The sequence below is a fragment of the Paralichthys olivaceus genome, chromosome 23 (genome assembly GCF_024713975.1).
Source record: "Paralichthys olivaceus isolate ysfri-2021 chromosome 23, ASM2471397v2, whole genome shotgun sequence".
NCBI classification, from domain to species: Eukaryota; Metazoa; Chordata; class Actinopteri; order Pleuronectiformes; family Paralichthyidae; genus Paralichthys; species Paralichthys olivaceus.
In genome coordinates, this window is record NC_091115.1 from 15,220,578 (window position 1) to 15,239,713 (window position 19,136).

General features: G+C 41.4%; 1 protein-coding gene across 1 annotated transcript in view; it reads right to left on the minus strand.

Annotated features, from left to right (window-relative positions):
* The window catches only part of net1 (neuroepithelial cell transforming 1), a 30,226-nt gene extending 11,202 nt beyond the window's left edge, over positions 1-19,024 (minus strand). The window contains exons 1-3 of the mRNA XM_020099962.2: positions 18,794-19,024; positions 10,264-10,327; positions 3,563-3,625 (exon numbers count right to left, since the gene is read on the minus strand). Coding sequence (XP_019955521.2) covers positions 3,563-3,625; positions 10,264-10,327; positions 18,794-18,933 — 267 coding nt within the window. The 5' untranslated portion in view covers positions 18,934-19,024. The remainder of the gene's footprint in view (positions 1-3,562; positions 3,626-10,263; positions 10,328-18,793) is intronic.
* Positions 19,025-19,136: the final 112 nt, after the last annotated feature.

Here is a 19,136-nt window from a genome sequence, read left to right on the forward strand (position 1 = left end):
TTCAGTTTCTCTTCTTGACGTTTTGTGTTGTCAGTGTTCACACCCAGAACAGCCCTGGTTGCTACCAAACACAGGGAGGTAACAAAGACTCAGTGAAACCCGCCAACGCTTTGCAGACAGAACTAACAGATAAACTGATAGAGCCTCAGCCTGCAGAGACACAAACAGGGAAACAACATTTACCAAGTTTAAATCAGATCATTTGTCACTGACTGTGACAAAAGCAACATTTGGACAATTCGCACAGGGATGTTCTGTAGTAACGCCCCAAACTTTATTGGTATATTCCTTTAACATGCACGTACAGTGTTTTCAGCTAAACACAAGCTCTGAGATTTTCAGGGAATTCAGGCTCCAGTTACAACTCAGGTGATCCAACTCTAAACACCATGTGCGTCACTGACACTGAAGTTGTTGTGATCACAGTTTGTGTTTGAAGTATAAGGGCATGCGGACATGAGCTGAAGGTAGCACGAGACCTGTGCAGGGTGAAGCCACCATCCAACCCAATGACGGGGCTGCACGGCCTGCATGGAAATACATGATGTGAAGAGAATGTGACAATTTAGGTTATTCAGTTATTCTAATAACAGTTATTTCTGTATTTCTTATATCATATACAACACTGTATTAATATGCTGGTAGAAAATTAAACACAACTATTTAACAGGTCTGAGTGGGTTTATAAATACGAAACAAATCTGACTTCCAAAGACAACCTCTGACAAGTCTGTGCACGTGGACCTGTGTGACGCACATCTCGTCCCCTGCCCATGCTTGTTTTATGTGCAGTGTGTATGCACTCTTTATTTGCTGCCCATGGTTCTGCTCTTGTAAAAAGGTCGATTAAAAATGTTGTCTTTATTTCATATTGTTTAGACATGTTCAACAAAAGCGTGCTTCTTCTTGCTGTCAGGGGTTTGTCATCATGTTTTCTACTGCACAGGTGTGGATCACCAAGTATGCACCCCCCCCGATTGGAGCAGAAACCGTGAACTAGTTTGCTATGGATGTTCACTTTAATACTGCCCATGATTCAAATAATTAAAGATGCCAAATACAAAAGTAGGTTTGGACCATAGATTTAACAGTAAGAACTGTGGCCACTGAACATTCAACCAAATTAGTTTCTGTATTTCTTTTGTATTTCCTGTTTTCTAATTCACTGATCAGATAATAGTCAAAAAGAGCCCAACAGACAGAGGTGGAGTCTTCAGATTTCTCATTCTGCTCGACCAACTACACGAAATCCAAATATTCAGTTCACATGACTAAAATAAATTATTGATTACTAAATTTAGCTACTGATTAATTGTTTGCTGGTCGACTAATTGATTAATTGACAACTGTTTAAAATAAATCTAACTGCAGAGAAGCTGTGATTTCAAGAAATGGGCAGACAGATTGATCAAACAGTGTGCAACCATTCCTCGTAACTCTGATTTTACTCAACCGCTCCATTTGGAGTCTGAGCCAAAGGGCAGCAGTGAGCGTACCAGCAGCCATATGTTTAACAAGGGATTTCCACAACAGACGTCTCTGTATATGCCACAAAGTGTGCAGGGATTACACTGTGCTGGAAGCAGCTCAATTAGAAAATAAAATACACAAAAACACAGTTTGAATTTTGTTTATCTAAATCACAGGAACTGATCCGAACTGGTTCTAGAAATCCAGGCTGTAAGTCTCGGCTAATCTCTCTCCTGTGGGTGGAGGACGAAAACCACCAGCGTGGATGGATGGAGGCGACTGTCCATTGATGCTTCACACTAATCAAATGTTCTGATCTGACACAAACACGAGGAAAGGGTGTTCAAAAGCACTGACAGATCTTTGTAATGTGTAGGTGTGCTTATTTAACTCCCACACACCCAGTGAGGTATATCATTTCCAACCCGGCCAGTCCTGTCTGTCAAATCTTTGACTCCACGTACCTGCTTTGACTTGACTAACAGCAGACCTTTCCAAAGAAACAGGTTTTATCTAGAAGTCTTCCAGAGATAGGCTCGGTCATGTTGATGGTATTCTCTGAATAAACAGATGCTTTTATCAAGAAATCAGATATGGACTTATCATCAAATGTTTTACCATAAACAGATGAACCTACACTGGGACATTTTACACAGTCTCAGCAGGTTCAACCTCTGTCTGGTCTCCCCCTCAACAGTGTTGCCAGATTATCATATTTGTCTGATAATGTGACTCAATGTATGAAGTATAATAAATTATTCCAAAAAACAACCCTTACATTTTCAGTAGTTTCATCTTTGCTGTGGTCCAATCAAAGCCTGTCACAGACACATTTATAAAGTTGCATAGAATACTGACTTGACTCAAGACCAAATGGTAAATGTTCAAAACAGAAATCTTATGGTTAGTGGACAACCTGCTTTAGTGTTTTGGGTTGCAGTTCACAGTGACTGACATAGGCCATTATTTTTTTAGAGATAGACAACAACTTATTGTTGGTTACAAAGTTACCTCATCAGTGTTTGTCTTTTATTTAGCACGAATATGTAAAAACTTCCAGGTTGATTTCCAAAAAGTTGGAGGAAGGAAATGGTTTAGGTCAGGGAAGAACCCATTAAATGTTGGTATTATGAGAGAATAACTTTTGTATCTTGATGAAAAAAACATGACAGACATGTTTAAGGGACTGACATTGTGTCCAGATCTAGTAAATTTAAAAGCTGTTTCATGAAGGGACTGTTAGGCCTTGGTACAGGTATGCACTTGTGCCATTCTACTTTTAATTTTATTTTACCCTCGTTTTTAATGACTTGACCTTTGAAAGTTAGTTTGCATGTGACTAGTTGTATCATTCAGTGGGTCCCAACCAGGGGACCTGAGCTCTAAGCTGAATCACAAATGAATGGAACATGATGTTTATTTTGAAGGGCAGAGAGCATGTGGTACCTCCCTTTTATTTCAAAAGTGCAGTTGTGTGTCACAGTGACTAACACTTCAAACACAGCAGAGGGAGAGAACGTTAGGCTCAAGGTTACGTTAGATAGAGACCCTCTGTTTTCTCTGCTTTCCTCCTTTCGTTGTACTGGCCACTAAAATATTAAGGCACATGAAAACAGTGTTTTCTGGAGGCCTGCTTTAGATGTCCTCTCTGCTGTATTGTTTTAATTTGTGTGGGTGTTTTTTTAACCTCAACTGTACTCTCTTGACTTATAATATAATGTTAATAAAACCGAATGGGTTTAGAGTAAAGTGTGTGGTCTGCGAGATGTGTGGATCCCATTTATTGTTTTTTATGTGGGGTCTGCCACAAGGCGTATAAGAAGCCGTACCAGGGGCCCCCTGGCAAATTTAGAAAATGTGACCTAACGCTAACCCTAAATGTGTCTTACCAAGAGCACTGGTTTCACTTTCTGGAATATGATTTTTATCGCATCCTTCAACACTTTTAAACAAACAATCCCATAAAAGACACACAATATTACAAAATGTTAGCATCGCATCATACACAATTGTATCATAATTACTAGCAAACTCTGGTGTTGAAATGGAGTTGGGTGTTATCTGCAGCCTGAGGTGTGATGATGTGATTTACCTTGAAGTCGAAGCTGCAGAGGCTGACTGCATCGCTGTCATCCTTCTCTCTGCGCTTCCGCTTCTGTAAAAAGACATGAGTGGTGTCATTAATGATGATGTGTCACCCGGTGCTATTACGATGCTTGGCGTGAGAAGTCACATCTGCCACAAACAGGAGCAGGTGAGTCTGGATCACACGTGATACAGTTTATTTTTTCCAGGTGTCTCTCAGTCCCATCTGTAGGATATAGCAGCTTGTTAGATGTTGAGCTCTCTCGCAAGATAAAAACAATCAAACAGTCAATATGGGATCATTTATGCAAACACTTCTGGGATTTCAATTTCAAAACAAAATCTGACAACCTGTGCATTTAGGAACAACTATGCTGCAGTGTTTCCTTTACATTCTGATCTAGTACACATCCTTGTCTGGGTGCCGTGATGAGACTAGGCTTTCCCCTCCGGTAACTCAGGTGAGTTATGCTCATTTCCCCTGCAGCTCTATTGTAACGCTACAATATACACTGCTGTAGGTCCTGCAGAAAACAGGAAAGGGTTAATTAAGCAGCGGGACACTTTAACACCTGCATGTGGACCGTCAGTCAGCGAGTCAGTTAGCAGGTGAGAACGGTAGTCTGGCCTGTTGAGGGTTGTAAAAGCCCAGAGGAGCAGAGGTGGCTGCTGGGACACCCCGGGCTCAGTTACTGCGCTCCATTAACCAAGTTGCTTCAGGCTGGACACACAGGATGTCAATACCTGATAGACCAGCGAGGTGAGGGGGAGGGGGCAAAATGGATACATAATGGTCAGGGGTGGCTGACAATGAATGTCTGGAGATGTGTGTTTGTTTGTTTGTTTGTGTTAAAGCCCTGTGGTGTTGTGCGGCATTTCCTCTGGCAGTTTTAAATGTTTGTTTTCCCACAACCATAAAAATCGAAGAGCTATCTGCTCAACAAATTCAACTACACACTGTTAAATAGTTCCCCTGCCTGACTACAAGTGGTGACTTCACATAGGAATGAATAGAATGGTTTGTTCAAAGCTGCATCTCAATACAAGCCTGTGAATAGAGCTGCGAATCACAAAAGATCGTCTCTTTCACTTCTACACGGGAGACTACAGCTTAGTGCTACAGCCGAGCCCAAGGAGTTTCAGTGTTAGTACTATAGCTTATAAAGCTTGCTAAGGATGAACTGACAAACTGATGGATTAACATGTATGTATATATAATATTATATTGAGCTGATGTCTTCTTCCTTCTTTATTACATTACATATCATTTAGCTGACTTCCAATAAGTGCATTCAACCATGAGGGTACAAACCCAGAACAGCAAGAATCATGTAAGTAACCTCTGTACAGTCCCATGCATTTTAAAATCCTCCTTAGTGTCTGCATACTTATCACGATGTCATTGACTGTGCTCAATAAAAGCTAAATCTCACCATGTCTCAACCCAAGAATAAAGTAGAACTCAATCAATTTGTGTAAATTATACGTTTTGCTCTTTTCCTTTACCTGCTGCACGTTTCCTCATTTATTAATACTATGTTAACAAGTTACACTTTTCACATTGTAATGAATCGATATAATATATAATGAATGAAATTGATCTTTTTAAAATGTTCTGGTTTGACAGCAATACGCTTCCACAATACATACATATATGTACAACGGGTACACACAATGTACACATGCACACATTTGGATTATATAAACACACATTGCATATCACTGCATTGTAAGGGATATGAAAGTGTATGTCTGAACACGGACACTAAAGCCACAGTAAATGGGTTGGGTACATTTCAGCAGGTCAGCAGAAGTCAGCAGGTCATTGTCTGCTGAGCGTGCGTGCTAAGCGTGAATGCTCCCTCCAAGTTAAATATTGCCTTAAGCGCACGTCTTACATATGAGATAAAAACGACACAAGCGTAATCTCAGTGCATAAACAGACACGGCGGAGGGAAAAGGAGAAAAAAAGTAGTCGCCATCCTGATCCTCCCACCTCTGGAAATCCCTCCGTCAGCAACTCGCAGATGGAATAACACACTCCAAGCATCCAAGCCGCAACTTGTTGAAATGGTTGGCTGGGTACAACGTAAATACGCTGACTAAACAAACACAACCCCCGCTCTCAGGTGATTACACACACACACGTTTTTGTAGGTTACTTTATTACTCATCTGGGGAGCGACTGACAGATTCTCTTTGTCACACAAAAGGATAATGTCCACACAACAGAAAAACAAAGAGAGAGCCGTGATGAAGAGCTGTCACTACACACACATCTCAACACTTTCAGATACACACAATGAGGGGTTTTACTCTAGACACCAGCCTGTTGAGAGGTCTGTTACCTGCCACAACTCTGACTATATCCCATACGTTGATTCACACGTTTCATATTACCATGAACCCATCAAGTCAGATGTCCAGAGAAAACTAAATCCACCCTATGACCTGACAGCCTTCTTATTCTGACCCAGGCATGTATTAGATAGGAGCCTCACTTGCCGAGAGGTGTTTAACACGTACAGTCTGGTGAGAGGGAGGATAAATATTTACTGAAGAGGTGGATGGAGAAAGAGAGGGAGAAAGAGATAAAGAAAAATGTGTGTCTGAAATGGGATTCAGGTGAGGGGTGATGCAGCAGACAGAGGGAGGAAGTATTTTATTAATTCTGCTGTGATCACTGGCAGTATTTGCTTTTCGAGCTCCTTGTACTTTTGAATGACTCTAGCTGTGTGTTAATAGCTGCAGTCAGGCTGCAGAAGGAATCAGAGACCATTCAGATGCCTCCTTGATAAAGTAATATGTATCACTAGAGCAGCAATTTTGATGTTGTTGTATCCTGCTGATACAATGACAATAAAGGCTTTCTACACTTTTAATAAGTGTAGAAATTTCATTGGCAGAAAGTTAGGGTATAACATGAACATTGGTATTGCAGTTTCATTCTTGGCTCCCCTTTGTTTCAGACAGCTATGGGCTATCAGTAGATGCTTATACTAAATACAAATAATCAACTCTGATCTGCATGAGAGCCAGAGGTAGCTAACCATCCCGAGTCATGACAATCCCGTGAACTGCAGCAGGATGACGATCACGTGGACTGTACCTTCTTACCTCTATAGTGAGGGCAACTGAACTTTCACTTTGACTTAAAACACGTGGATCTGAGGGTTTCTACTGATCAGATCACTGCAGCAAGATACATTTATGATCGCCTGTAAAACATCACATGTAGCTAGTAAAACTTAATTTCACTCAACACCTGCTATCAGTTATTAGGAGGCACGAATCCAAGATAGTGGACGACTGCAATGCAACATCAAAGTGAGGTCTAGTTGCGGAGTGATGAAGCAGCTGTGCTGGGTTCTCTCGCTGACATGGATGAGCATCCACTGGAGTGCAACACCTGAGATGCTTTCTGTCTTATCAAAGGTTATGCGATATAAATCCTGCCGTCTATGGAATGCTGAAATATTCAGATAATCAGCAAGGTGTTGGTGTTAGTACGAATATAAATTTCTGTTGATATGGGCAAGACCTTCCCACAATAATTATCAATGTTTGGGTGAAAGACCAGACGCGACTGAGCCACTGACAGCCACATTAAATCACATCGTCTGATTAAAGCAGGAATGCTTCTTATCGGTGGAGGCACTCTTGAGGCTGTCATCTCTGGCCGTCTGAACTTGTTGCTTGACGAGACAAAAAAGCTCAGAATCTGACTCTCACCCTTGTTAATTACCTTCACATTCCACCAAACGGCAGGCTGGTTTGATCTGTTCCACCTTGGCACTGGGCTGGAAATCTGATTCACATTCTTGCCATGACAGAAAGCCCCTGGAGGTCTTGTGCCTGATGTAGTCTGAGAGAATGCACCAAGTGCTCGGGGGGCGGGGGGGGTGTTCGCCTTAGGGACAATGCATCCCCACCTGTATGGCTACGCTCCAGGCAGCAGTGACAAAAAAAAAATCGCCCCTTACCACTTCAAAGCCTGAAGACCTGGCAAAACTGTATTTAAAGGCCTGGCAAAACCTTCAAGCTTAAAGTGGCAAGGGGGAGGTAGGGCAACGAGGGGCAAGGAGACAAAGACTCTTCCAAGATTCTTTTATTGTTTGCTGTTTGGTAGATTTATAAGTGACAGATTAATTGGGAGCGAGGGAGGGGGGTGGATTGAAAGGGTGACCTAATGAGGTCCACATGGTTTTGGTGGAAGAGCTAAGCGTGCCATGTCTGCAAATCAAAGGCAGCAGACTGGCACAAGATAAAGAGCCATTGGCCTTCTCTCATTCTTTTTATTTCTCCCTCCCTGCCTTCAGACGACGGATGGATTGTGTTTTAGGCAGCTGTAAAACTGTGGAATGCGCACACACTCTTCATGTTGCTCGCTGTCTAATCTGTACACTGTTTTTCAGTCATGCTTGTTTCATTCAAGGCTGACTGTAAACCACAAGCAGGCCAGTGTATTAGAGACAGCAGCTCTTTGAAGGCCATTATGGTCCTCTGTTAGGGGGTGGAATCAGAGCAGGCTGGATTTCCTTTATCCAGACTTTGGTCTCTGGCTACAAGAACAGACTTAAGTTCAGCTCTGGAGGAGCAACACAGAAATCATAGTCCATGACTGTGGTATACACGCTAGTTACACAAAAATGTGCACTTTCAAAAAACTGTGACAGGGACAGCTTCTATCGCAGTGAATGGCTCTGCAGCTCTGTGGCCCCCACAGCGCTTGACAAAAAACTCCTGCAGAGTGAAGTCACCTTCATGCAAATATTCACTTATGTAGTACAAGTGACAGCCGGTCACGATCATCTTGATTCTAGCAGAAATAGAAGTAAAAGGGACGTTTACTGCAAAATAACCTAAAAGCTCCAACAGGCAGATTTAGGCGACATCCATACTACTATGTTTATATTTGAAAATGCCGTTTTACAACAATCCCACATAGGCATTTAGACTCTGTATCAGTTTTATCCCCGTCCATATTAACACACCTGAGTACGCACATCACATGACCACTCACTTACACTAAACAGGAATCATTTGGTTGGTAGTTACAGAAAGAGCTAGACTACTAACGACCAGCAGCAATGCGAGAAGTAAGAGCGGTTGCATCGTTGTGCATCATCTTCTCTGTTTTACCATTTTTGTTCAGCGTGTCCTTAAGTACACACTAATTAATCCTCAGCTTCCATCAGTACATATAAAGAAACTGCTGCCAACACTTTGTATAAAGGACTATTTACATGTTCACTGACAGGCTGTGCTCACCTGTCAAACACCAAGTCAATGCGGACATTGTGAGGAAGTTCACTAATGAAACATGATGTCATCTATATACTAACACGAGTCAACCCCACCCCTTGCATTAGCTCGGGACATCTCATTGTTCCTAAAAGGCTGCTCTCAGCACAGCAGTGAATAGCACGAGCGGTAACATAAGATCCTTTGTGGATAAGAACACAGGACCAGATCTTAAGCAGCCCTGAACAAAACCAGGCCAAGATTCTGGATGGGTTGCAACTCTCATAACAATAAAGTCATAGATCACAATCACATCAAATACCGCAGACTGTCCTCCCTGTGTCTACAACAAACATTTAACACAACTACTTTAGTTCTGAATGTATAACAACTTCTGTAATTGGAGTGGAATATTTTCTTGTATACAAAAAGACTTGGTGGCTGCCGATTACCTGACATGAAATGATCAAGCTGACAGTTTGTGAATGCAAACAATGCATTCACAAACTAATTTCACAAAATTAAATCATTGAAATTTTGTTATCGATATATTTTCTGTTAACTGCCCAGCCCTATGTGACTTTAAGCAGTTCTAATTTAATAAAAAAATATCCAATGGTACAAACTTAAGAGGTTAACTGGCTTTAGTTAGGGTTCCCCAAAATACTTAAAGATTATCTGTGGGAAAAACACTCGAAATAAATGTGCACATTTACACAGTGAGAGCTGACACATGCACTTTTACTAAAATTACCACACAATTACTAAAAGCAACAGAATCTTTAGGGTATGGCTTTTTGTTAATAATTAATATTGGCCTACATGTTGTTGCTACCATAAATACTCTCAGGCACTAAATAGCTATTTTCTCGATTTACCTGTTTTCTTTTGTGAGTTTGACATTTTTTTGCCATGTCCCCTCTTTTACATCCCAATAAATAACATTCATTTTATTATGAGTCATCTACAATCTTGAGCCAATAAAGTAAAAAAAAAAAAAAAGACCATCAAAACTAGTTACAGTTGTGTCTAAACTGTTTCAGTTTGCATATTTTTCGAATAAAGCTCAATAAGTAAAAAGGAAAAAAAACATCTATCCTTCAGTCTGAATGGTTTATCCAGGTCAGAGTAGCCGCGGGCCAAAGAGGAGCCGCCTTTCATCGCTGTGACAGTGAACAGTGATACCATTTCCTGGACTGTGATGAGATTTAAAGCCAATAGAAATTGTTATGATGGGAAGCGGTGCTAAATGTGCACTCCCAGTTTGCACGACAGGACAGAAGTCAGCCAGAATACAACTCAGAGAAAAGTACAGATCGCAGATGCACTGTATATCACACGTGAAATAAATAGAGCAGCTCTTTCTGCTTGGCAATTAATGTCTTGGCAATGGGCCACCTTGTAAATGTTTACCTGTCTCTGCTGTAGGTTATTTTGATTGGAATATATGAGACTTGCACTCACCAGACTAAAGTCCCATTGTGGTCCAGGGGTGAGGAAGGTGAAGGAGCTTCCTCTTCGCAGTGACCTGTATGACAACAAATACAAAGGGGATCAGAAACCATCTAGAGTACAGAGCCTGTTATTCTCATTTTAAGAATGCCCTCAGTGTCACTTCAAGTGTTCAACCTCACTGTGCTGTGAACAAACACGACTCCATCCAACATACTGATTGAGAATATTCAAGAAGCACCAGATAGTTTAAACCACCAGTGACCCAAAGTCCCAGCCAAAGAGTAGGAAAAGCCAGTGACTTAGTGTAATCAAGGAATTCATTAGGTCATATGAGGGGAAACTGGTGGTGTCCAGAGAAAACATCCACCCCCCTGTTACCTACCACAGCCTCAGCATGGTGTGGCCGCAGTGCCGCCCTCCAATCCAGACCAGGACTGACAGATAAGAATCCACCCAGTCACAGAGGAGAGGGGAACGTGACCCCAGTTAGGCTACTTCGTCAAAGAAGCCTCATCAGCCTCTAAGCTGTCCTTGGACCTAAGACCCCTGTGACATTTGAAGGGGGGGTCCTTTACACCACACCTTCCTCCCGCCTTAATATTTGGACGGGACCCAAATGTCTTTTTCTCTTGAGATATTCTGAAAGCTTTGCCTTTTTTTGGGACTCCATTGCCTGTACTAAACCACCCACCCCCCACAAACCAGCCATGATTACTGTAAGTCCGTCTCATGTCAAACAACATTTTTTTCAAGCTACGTGATAATTAAATGTATTACAGCAAGGATAGGCTGACCAATGCCACAGTCGGGGCTGTTACACAACACTAAACACTCAGTGAACAGATGGTTCTACACTAAGAGGACCAAAAATCAAAGCAGCGCCTTAGATCTGTCTTGTAACAATAATAAAAATGCATTTTTATTGAAGCGTTATTTCACAATGATGAAATATTTTAAATGAGCAGTGTTCCTCGGACTGCCTTATATGGCTTAGTGACTGTGCAACAAGTAAATACATTACAAATGTCTCAGCCAGGAAACGGCAGGGACTGACTCCTGTTACATCACATTTATCGGTAGAGGTTGTGACCTTTTTAAAAAACCTAGCAGGAAGATTTTAAAAGTTTCTAGCTGTAAAAAAAAAAAAAACGAGGAAAAACTATTTGTAATAAATGAACTACCATATTTGAAATGATCTGAAAATTCAAACAAACGATGAAATGTTAAGACATTGTGGAGCATGTTTAAAGGAACAATTAAACAACGATGCCTCATCATATTCAGCCGATGTGACAGCACAGTGAACCAAACCACAGACACGACCCAGATTTCATGACCCGATCTGGTACTCACACATGATCGTAAACGTTACAGTGACTGTAAATGATAGTTTATAATATTCAAGATTTATGGTTGGGGCTTCCATGGTGGGATCTAGGAATCCATCAGCATCCGGAGAATGCTGAGCTGCTCAGAAACACTTGTTCTGTGTGTGTGTCCGGCAAGTGCTGCTCGCAAGGCTGAGCCATTCCAGTCATACTGCCGCCCTGCAAGTGTTGCTTCAGGTGGAGTTCATCCAGTTACACAGCAACTGTCCTGCAGCACTGCAGGCGGCTGCAGCACTCCCTTCTAACCTTTCACGCCTCCTAAATATGGCCCGGTGGTGGGACAGACAATAAGTTACTGTAATTTAGTCATGCATGACTCAACATGGGTGCGATATCTTTCGTTTGAAAGCAGCCACAGTGGTTGCACGTTGTCAAGGGGCTGATAAAAGAAGCTATGAGGGTTGAAAAATATAAAAATAAACAATGATGATGTGATGATGTTTTTTTTTTTATTCACATAATAATCTGTAACAGTGTTGTTCCAGTTAAGGCTGGGAATGTATTTATTATTATCATATGCTGTGTTGCCTTCTGGTGGTTGAAACGGTTAAAAGTGGAACTCGACATAGTGTCTATCAATTGACTTGATTAATAGAGAGTTTTTTGGTTAATTGAAAAGCTGTGAATATGATCATGTAAACAGAGATTAGCACTTCAGTTTTTCACCACTTTAGTAATAAATGCACTTTTCATCATTGACACAACCCTGCTGTTCTGGTTTGTGTGGAAGAGACAGAAGTGAACTGGGTATCTGACGTGGAGGGTTTGCTTTTTGCTCTTTTTTAGAACTACCTCATAACACAAGACATTTATAGTTGTTTCCAAAGGCCATGCTCAAACATGGAAGTGAAAAGCTGCTTCTCAGAGAGAGGAGGGACAATATTTTATAAAGATGCGGACAAGAGGGGCAGACTTTAGTCTCTCCCAAAAGACATTCATAATCCTTAATATTAAAAGAGCTCAAAATAAATGTGTTACAAAAGAAAAAGCCTGAGAGGGGAGTACAACGCCTCGCTCCCTCTCCCACAGTTGGTCAATGAGAGTGAGTTACATAAAAGGATGCACACAGCCCCCGACCCCCTTATCTCACCCACAGATAAGGGGGTGTGGGTAAGATATCCAAACATCCGGTATGCAGTAAATTCTGAGGAATGAGAAAGTCACCACTTCACACATTGTTTATAAGTGACTTCTGGGAAGCTCAGTAGATAAGTAGGCCACTAAATATGCTCTCAACAAACCAGAATAATTCATTTTATAATTATTTATAATACTCAGTCATATCACAATCATCACAATAAAATAAAAGTGGAAGGCAGGTCATGAGCAGCAATAGGTAGGGGTGGAAATCCTGCTAAGACCACCCACATTGGAAATGAATGCACCAATGCTCCTGTAAGGTGTTTGGAATAAACAGCATGTGTTGTGGGGGAACAACAGCAGCTACGGAGGGAAGGAAAATGAGACGCTCCCTGGGTGTCCACGGGGCAAGTCAGGGGTCAGAGGTCACCGCAGGTGCTGTTTGGACTTAACTGTCAAAGTGCCGACACCCCTGGCACTGGCAGACTATTCCGTCTAAGTGTCCTTAACCTCTCATTTGACCACTCATGATGTGAGTCTGCAAACTTCTACAGGAGGAATCACTGTTGCTACAACGCTTAAGATTATTTGATCAAAACTTCTCCAGTCATTTAATCATGTTAAAGCAACTTCAACACTAGATATCACTAAATTCTACACACTGAACCTTTAAGTTATTTGTCAAGCAAAACATCTCAAACACTTAATGGCTCTGTAATGGGAGAATGAGTATAACTATAACTAATTATTAAATTAGATTTTGGGACTACTGCATATGTTGACAGGCATTTTCACAGTTTTTAGGTGTTTCATTGACCAAACTATGAACAATGATATGATAATTAATAGTCAGTAGAATTGTTGATGGGCTAATCACACACTTATTTATAGTAAACTCCATTACAGTCCAAACCACATGTGGATGTTTACACTGATTAGCGTTGCACTTTGGGGAGTTTTCACCCAGCTGTCTTCTCTCTCTGGGGTGAAATGCACCTGATGATGGAAACCAGGATATCAGGATTTAAAAGTTTAGTCGATTATCAATAAATAAGCAACTATTCTGATAACTGACCAATCATTACTATCATTCTTTATAGAAAAAAATTAAGATTCATTTGTAAATCATACTTTTATATTGCAACCCAACTAGACATATGAATGCGCTCCCAGCTCCATGGTTTGATCCTCCATTATACTGAATATTTGAAACTTTGATTACCCTAGAACTGACTTTTACTCTGTTGTACTAACCAGTGAATAGATGGAGCCGTCATGGGAGAAGAATGATATTAGACTTTACTGCGGTTTGGAATTTAATGTCTCTGTTAAAATATACATTGTATGTCTGAAATGGACTGTGTCAAAAGTCAATAAAGAGGTTTATCTATGGAAATATAACAAAGCTGCTTGTGTGCCTGGGTCGTAGTACATACAGCAAAAACCAAACTCACATTGATTATGCTTGGAATTTGCATTATGATGAGCTTGAGGGGTTTGAAGGCCTTAACAACTGCTCTAAAGCAAGTGGCACTGAAGCAGACAAGGGTGTTTGTCATGCCTGAACAGAACTTTACTCTAAATGTATCTGTTTTCACAAAAAAACTGTATTTGTTAAATAAAAGCTTATTTTGAATTCTGTAGGCCGTTTCCACAGAACGAATTTTTGAGATGACACAAAAGCACAGCTATGAAAAATAAACTGAACGAGTCAGTTCAGTTCCATGGTACTGACTAAGAGAGTGCCGTCTAACGAGAGTATGCTGTCGCGTGGACTTTGAATTTTCATTTTCTTTTAGCTATGGGCACATGGAAGAACGGAGAGGTGTGCTCTTTGTCTTAGGCTTTCCACGTATACACATGGAAGGGCAGGGAGGTCCCAGAACAGAGCCATACAGCCAGATGTTAATTATGCAGAGCCAAATAAAGTTTTCTTTGACTAAAATGGAACTTAGATTAGAAAAACAAATACCTTTTTCTGAAAATGTAAAACAAAAATCCTGTTTTCAGGATTATTTTTTATTCTGTAAAATAAAAGTAAATACAAGTCACTGATACAGATATGTGAAAGGTTCGTGACGGACAATATCATCGATCGCCAGGGCTCTAATCTTCAGTAATATTGCATTTTCAATCCAAATCAAGATTTAAAGATAGATTTGTTTCTGACTTTGTGTAATAGTGTTAACTATGCATTACACAGGCTTTAGGTGGCCTCTTGTGTTTCTATGAAACTGAAAGCTCCTCATAATGCATCAATTACATGGTCTGATGTCATATCTACTTTCTGTCTATTTTACACAAGAAAATGTCAAAATATTGAAAGTCCAACATTTCCCTGGTTGTTGGTGAGATCATCCCATGAGGCGGCAGCTTCATTGTGTTACCAGCCAAAGTGGATACGTCAACAGTTTTGTATTCTTCCAAAGTGAGAAACCAAATCCCTGCTTACTCTTTGTAAATTGCCCGTGGACAGATGAGCAACGACTACACATCTGAAACTCAATTCTTCAAAGAGAAGCCGATCTCTGGAATACACGGCAGATTTTACGTCCTGATTCATGTGCAATCTTCTGTGCACCAAATCTGTAGACGTTTTAGGTAATTATCACGTCATAAATATTTCATTAGATGAACACGTGCATGATTCATGACATTTCGTAGTTTTTTTATATGCCCATGACTAAACAGAACCAGTAAAACATGCACTTTCCGATTTTATTTGAATAAATTGAGAATACATTTGAGACCTGCTCCATAGGTTTACGCTGTCTAATTCTATTTTAGTTCAATAAAAATAGAGTTCCAAGTTATCCGTCGAGGAATTCTCTGACATTTAGTGTGCTGGTTCTCTGGGTCCCGAGAGGCTCTTCAAAAGTCAACAGCTCCAGTTCTAAAAGGTCTGGGGCTGAAGAACATGAGCATAAATGATGTGAAGACAAAAATGTTCCCATCAGTCCATCACGATAAATGTCACATTATTATTTTCAGCTTAAAGTCGGATATTCAGTCCTGAGTGAAGGCTGTGGTTTAAAACTCTTGAGCAGAAAAAGACAAATACAAAACTTTACAGATCAACTATGTGTGATGCCTTCTCACTGTGTGCACAGAATGCATAAGAAGTATATAGATATAGTTATAATGCTATTGATGAAAATTGCACAAGCGAAAAGTACTGATATTTTAATTGTCCAGCCCCAGTAAGGTCATTTAAACCCTCCACTGACGCACTCAAATACAGGTCCGGTATCACAACAGCACTGCTACTGAGAAAAATCCCGAGGGAAACACTGCAGTGTTTTGTTTCCCATGCGGTAAGGTACTCTGAAAGCTGATAACTCCTGCATGTGTGTAAACTTTTCACAAGTGATTGACATCATCACGCATTCCTCGCCAGGGGGCAGGCCCAGGGGACAAAAGTCGTTTCTCCTCCTCCCGTAACCTGCTCTGATTTGTCAGGAGTCGTGCGCGGCGTGAGTCAGCGGATGAGCATCCCCGCTCGCCCTGCCTTTGTTTGTCAGAACTGGCTACCTCTGATACTCGACTGCGCGCACGTCCACCTGATACACCCTCACCGCGATTCCATGACGGCGGCAGACAGAGCAGGAGTCATTAAGATCACCTCGCTTCACGTTCATATAAATGGTAAATGGTTGTATTTATATTTTATTTTATTTTATAGTCTTGAAGACCACTCAAATCACTTTACACTACAGTTTTCCATTCACCCATTCACACACACATTCATACAGTGCTTCTATAGCTAGCACTTTTTTTTGGTGTTCTATTGGGCAGTCTTGGGGTTCAGTATCTTGCCCAAGGACACTTTGGTGGGGATCGAACTTCCGACCTTCTGGTTGGAGTACGACCGCTCGACCCCCTCAGCCACCCCCTTATATCGCTGTTAGACGAAGTGTTATATGAAGGGACGTTTATTGAGAGAGTTTCCATTTTTTCATGAGGCACAAACCCCACCCGTGTAACATTCATGCAACACAACATACATGAAATCGCTCCGCCCGTTCAACGTGAGAACTTAACAATGCTGCTTTACATGGACACCGAACCCACAGCGGGCAAGAGCCAGCCTCGTTTATTTCTGCTCGTTGGATCCTGCACGTGCTTGGCAACAAGACCGCTCAAAATGAAAACATCCACTGCCAGTCTCGTAGAAGAATGCCAGTCTCACTTGGGAAAAAAAAAATCAAGCCTCATTTTCTCTCACTCAACATCTATGGTTCTTTTTTTTCCCCCATAACTCTTGTTATTGAGGTCAAATATTGGTGATGTTCTTTCCATGTTTGTCTGCGGAGCCGTGCAGCTGGGCACCGGGCAGGGCCGGGACACATTGGCACACAGCATGGAAAGCGGTTCAAAGGAAAGCAATATAAATGCTCTGAGGGCTTTATTATCCCAAAACACACTGATTACCACGATGTTAGCCAACAGTCGGAGAATTGAGCAGAAAAATCTCCTTTTATTGAAATAAATGAGCTCCGGGCTGAGCCGTGGTTTAAGCCCTGGTCACATGCATGGCCAATACATTGAAGACATTAGTCTGCGAGTCCAGGATGTAATTTTTGATTTGAATAAAGATTCAAAAGTTGTAAAAAGAAATTGGAAAAACACGTCGTGAACGCAAGGTTTACGATTATGAGTGCTGCCTTGGGAATGTTAAGGGTCTCTCCATTAAAAGAGATGCACCAATAAATTCTCTTCTTGTGGGCCAACATTAGCTTCAACAATATTGCATCAGTCAGATATTATTCCGTGCAGCTGATTTTCAAACTGGCCCTGTTCTAATGTTTTTACTCGAAGAATAAGGTCACGTGTTCGAACGATTACATAAAACAATACTCGCACATCCTTTTAAGATTCAAAACAGTTATTGGATTGCTCTGATTATTCCTCCTCTCAATACTGGCAGTGAGATGATCTCTTCCTGCAGCCACTCCACTGTAGAAGAGACAAGATTCACATTTCAGTGCGGAATAAAAGAAAAAGAAATTCCATCTCAAAGTTCAGCTGAAGCTATGAAACTTCAGCAGTCTGCGTTCATCGCATCCAGTAAGTATTAATGCACATGTGAGTGCTGCTTTGAGACAGAGAAAATTAAAAATCTCCCAGTTTCATTTCAGGAGGCAGATTCACTCTCCATGTTTAAGAGTAAGCTTGAAACCTTTAACATAGAGAGCTGGCTCATCTCTGTCTTGGACCTGCTCTTGGTTATGCTGCTATAGGCCTACCTAGATTGTCGGGGGGACACATGGAACCTCTTCTTCCTCCTCATCACATTAATATGAGCAACACTTGTTACTGACTTGACCTCTTCCCCTGGAGTCTTTGTGCTGTAGCATCGCAGCTCCAGGATCTCTGCTGAGGCCACATCGTGGACCATGGACTCTATTATTGTTATAATAATAATATTAATACCATTGTTGGTAATACCTCTATCAATTCATTCCTCAGTGCTGCTCCATTCATCTCTGTCAGACATTTGCTTTTGTCTAATTCATGTTAGACTCTTTTTCTGAATAGTCAATCGTTAAGGACAGAGGATGCGTCCCACAGATCATCAAGTCCTCTGAGGCAAATTACGATTTGTGAATATCCGCTCCACAGATAAAAATGCTGTCTGATTTAACTTTATAAACCACTTATTGACTAAACGATTGGTTTCTCTTACCTGTTATCATCATACACTTGTGCTAAAAGCCCAGAACATGATGTCTGCAGAAGGATTAGACAGAGTACAGGGAATCGGCATGATAAAAAGCCACAAGACTGCTCTGACAGAATAAATAAGAATAATACAACATGCAACTTCCTGTACTCCAGGGTGCATTGTGAGCCTTTGCTGCCATCTAGTGGAGATTCGACGCAGCAGCAATAACGTGCACTTCCAAACAGTAAAACTAAACATTTGTGGTTTAATTATTCTTCTGCACGTGTCGCGTAAATAACAACACTTTATAACTGTGCACCGATTCAAGGTTACAATGGCGCCGCTACGCAACACAGAGCTCGTCGCAGTGACGATGCTAACGCATGCTAACAAAGATGGGACTCACCGGCGCAGGCTCCTGTTGCAGTGCCGCGGGGGAGACGCGTCATCGGCCGGGGACTTCCTCCTCAGCCTCCCGCAGCTCGGCTCGCTCCTCGGTTCCTCGCAGCACGGAGCGGGAGCGTTAGCCTCGCCGGTCTCGCCCATTTGAATATGGTTTTATATCGATGACGAGTTAAAGAGACGATAGCTGCATGAGATCTGTCACTGCGAGCGGACTCGTGGGATTCTGTTTGAATATGGCGGAAATCCAAACACCGACCAATCAGAGGAGGATCCGCAGACAGGAGGGGCGGGGCTACTTCTCATAATAACAATAGAATTAGCACTTTAGTTATTTTTATTAAAAT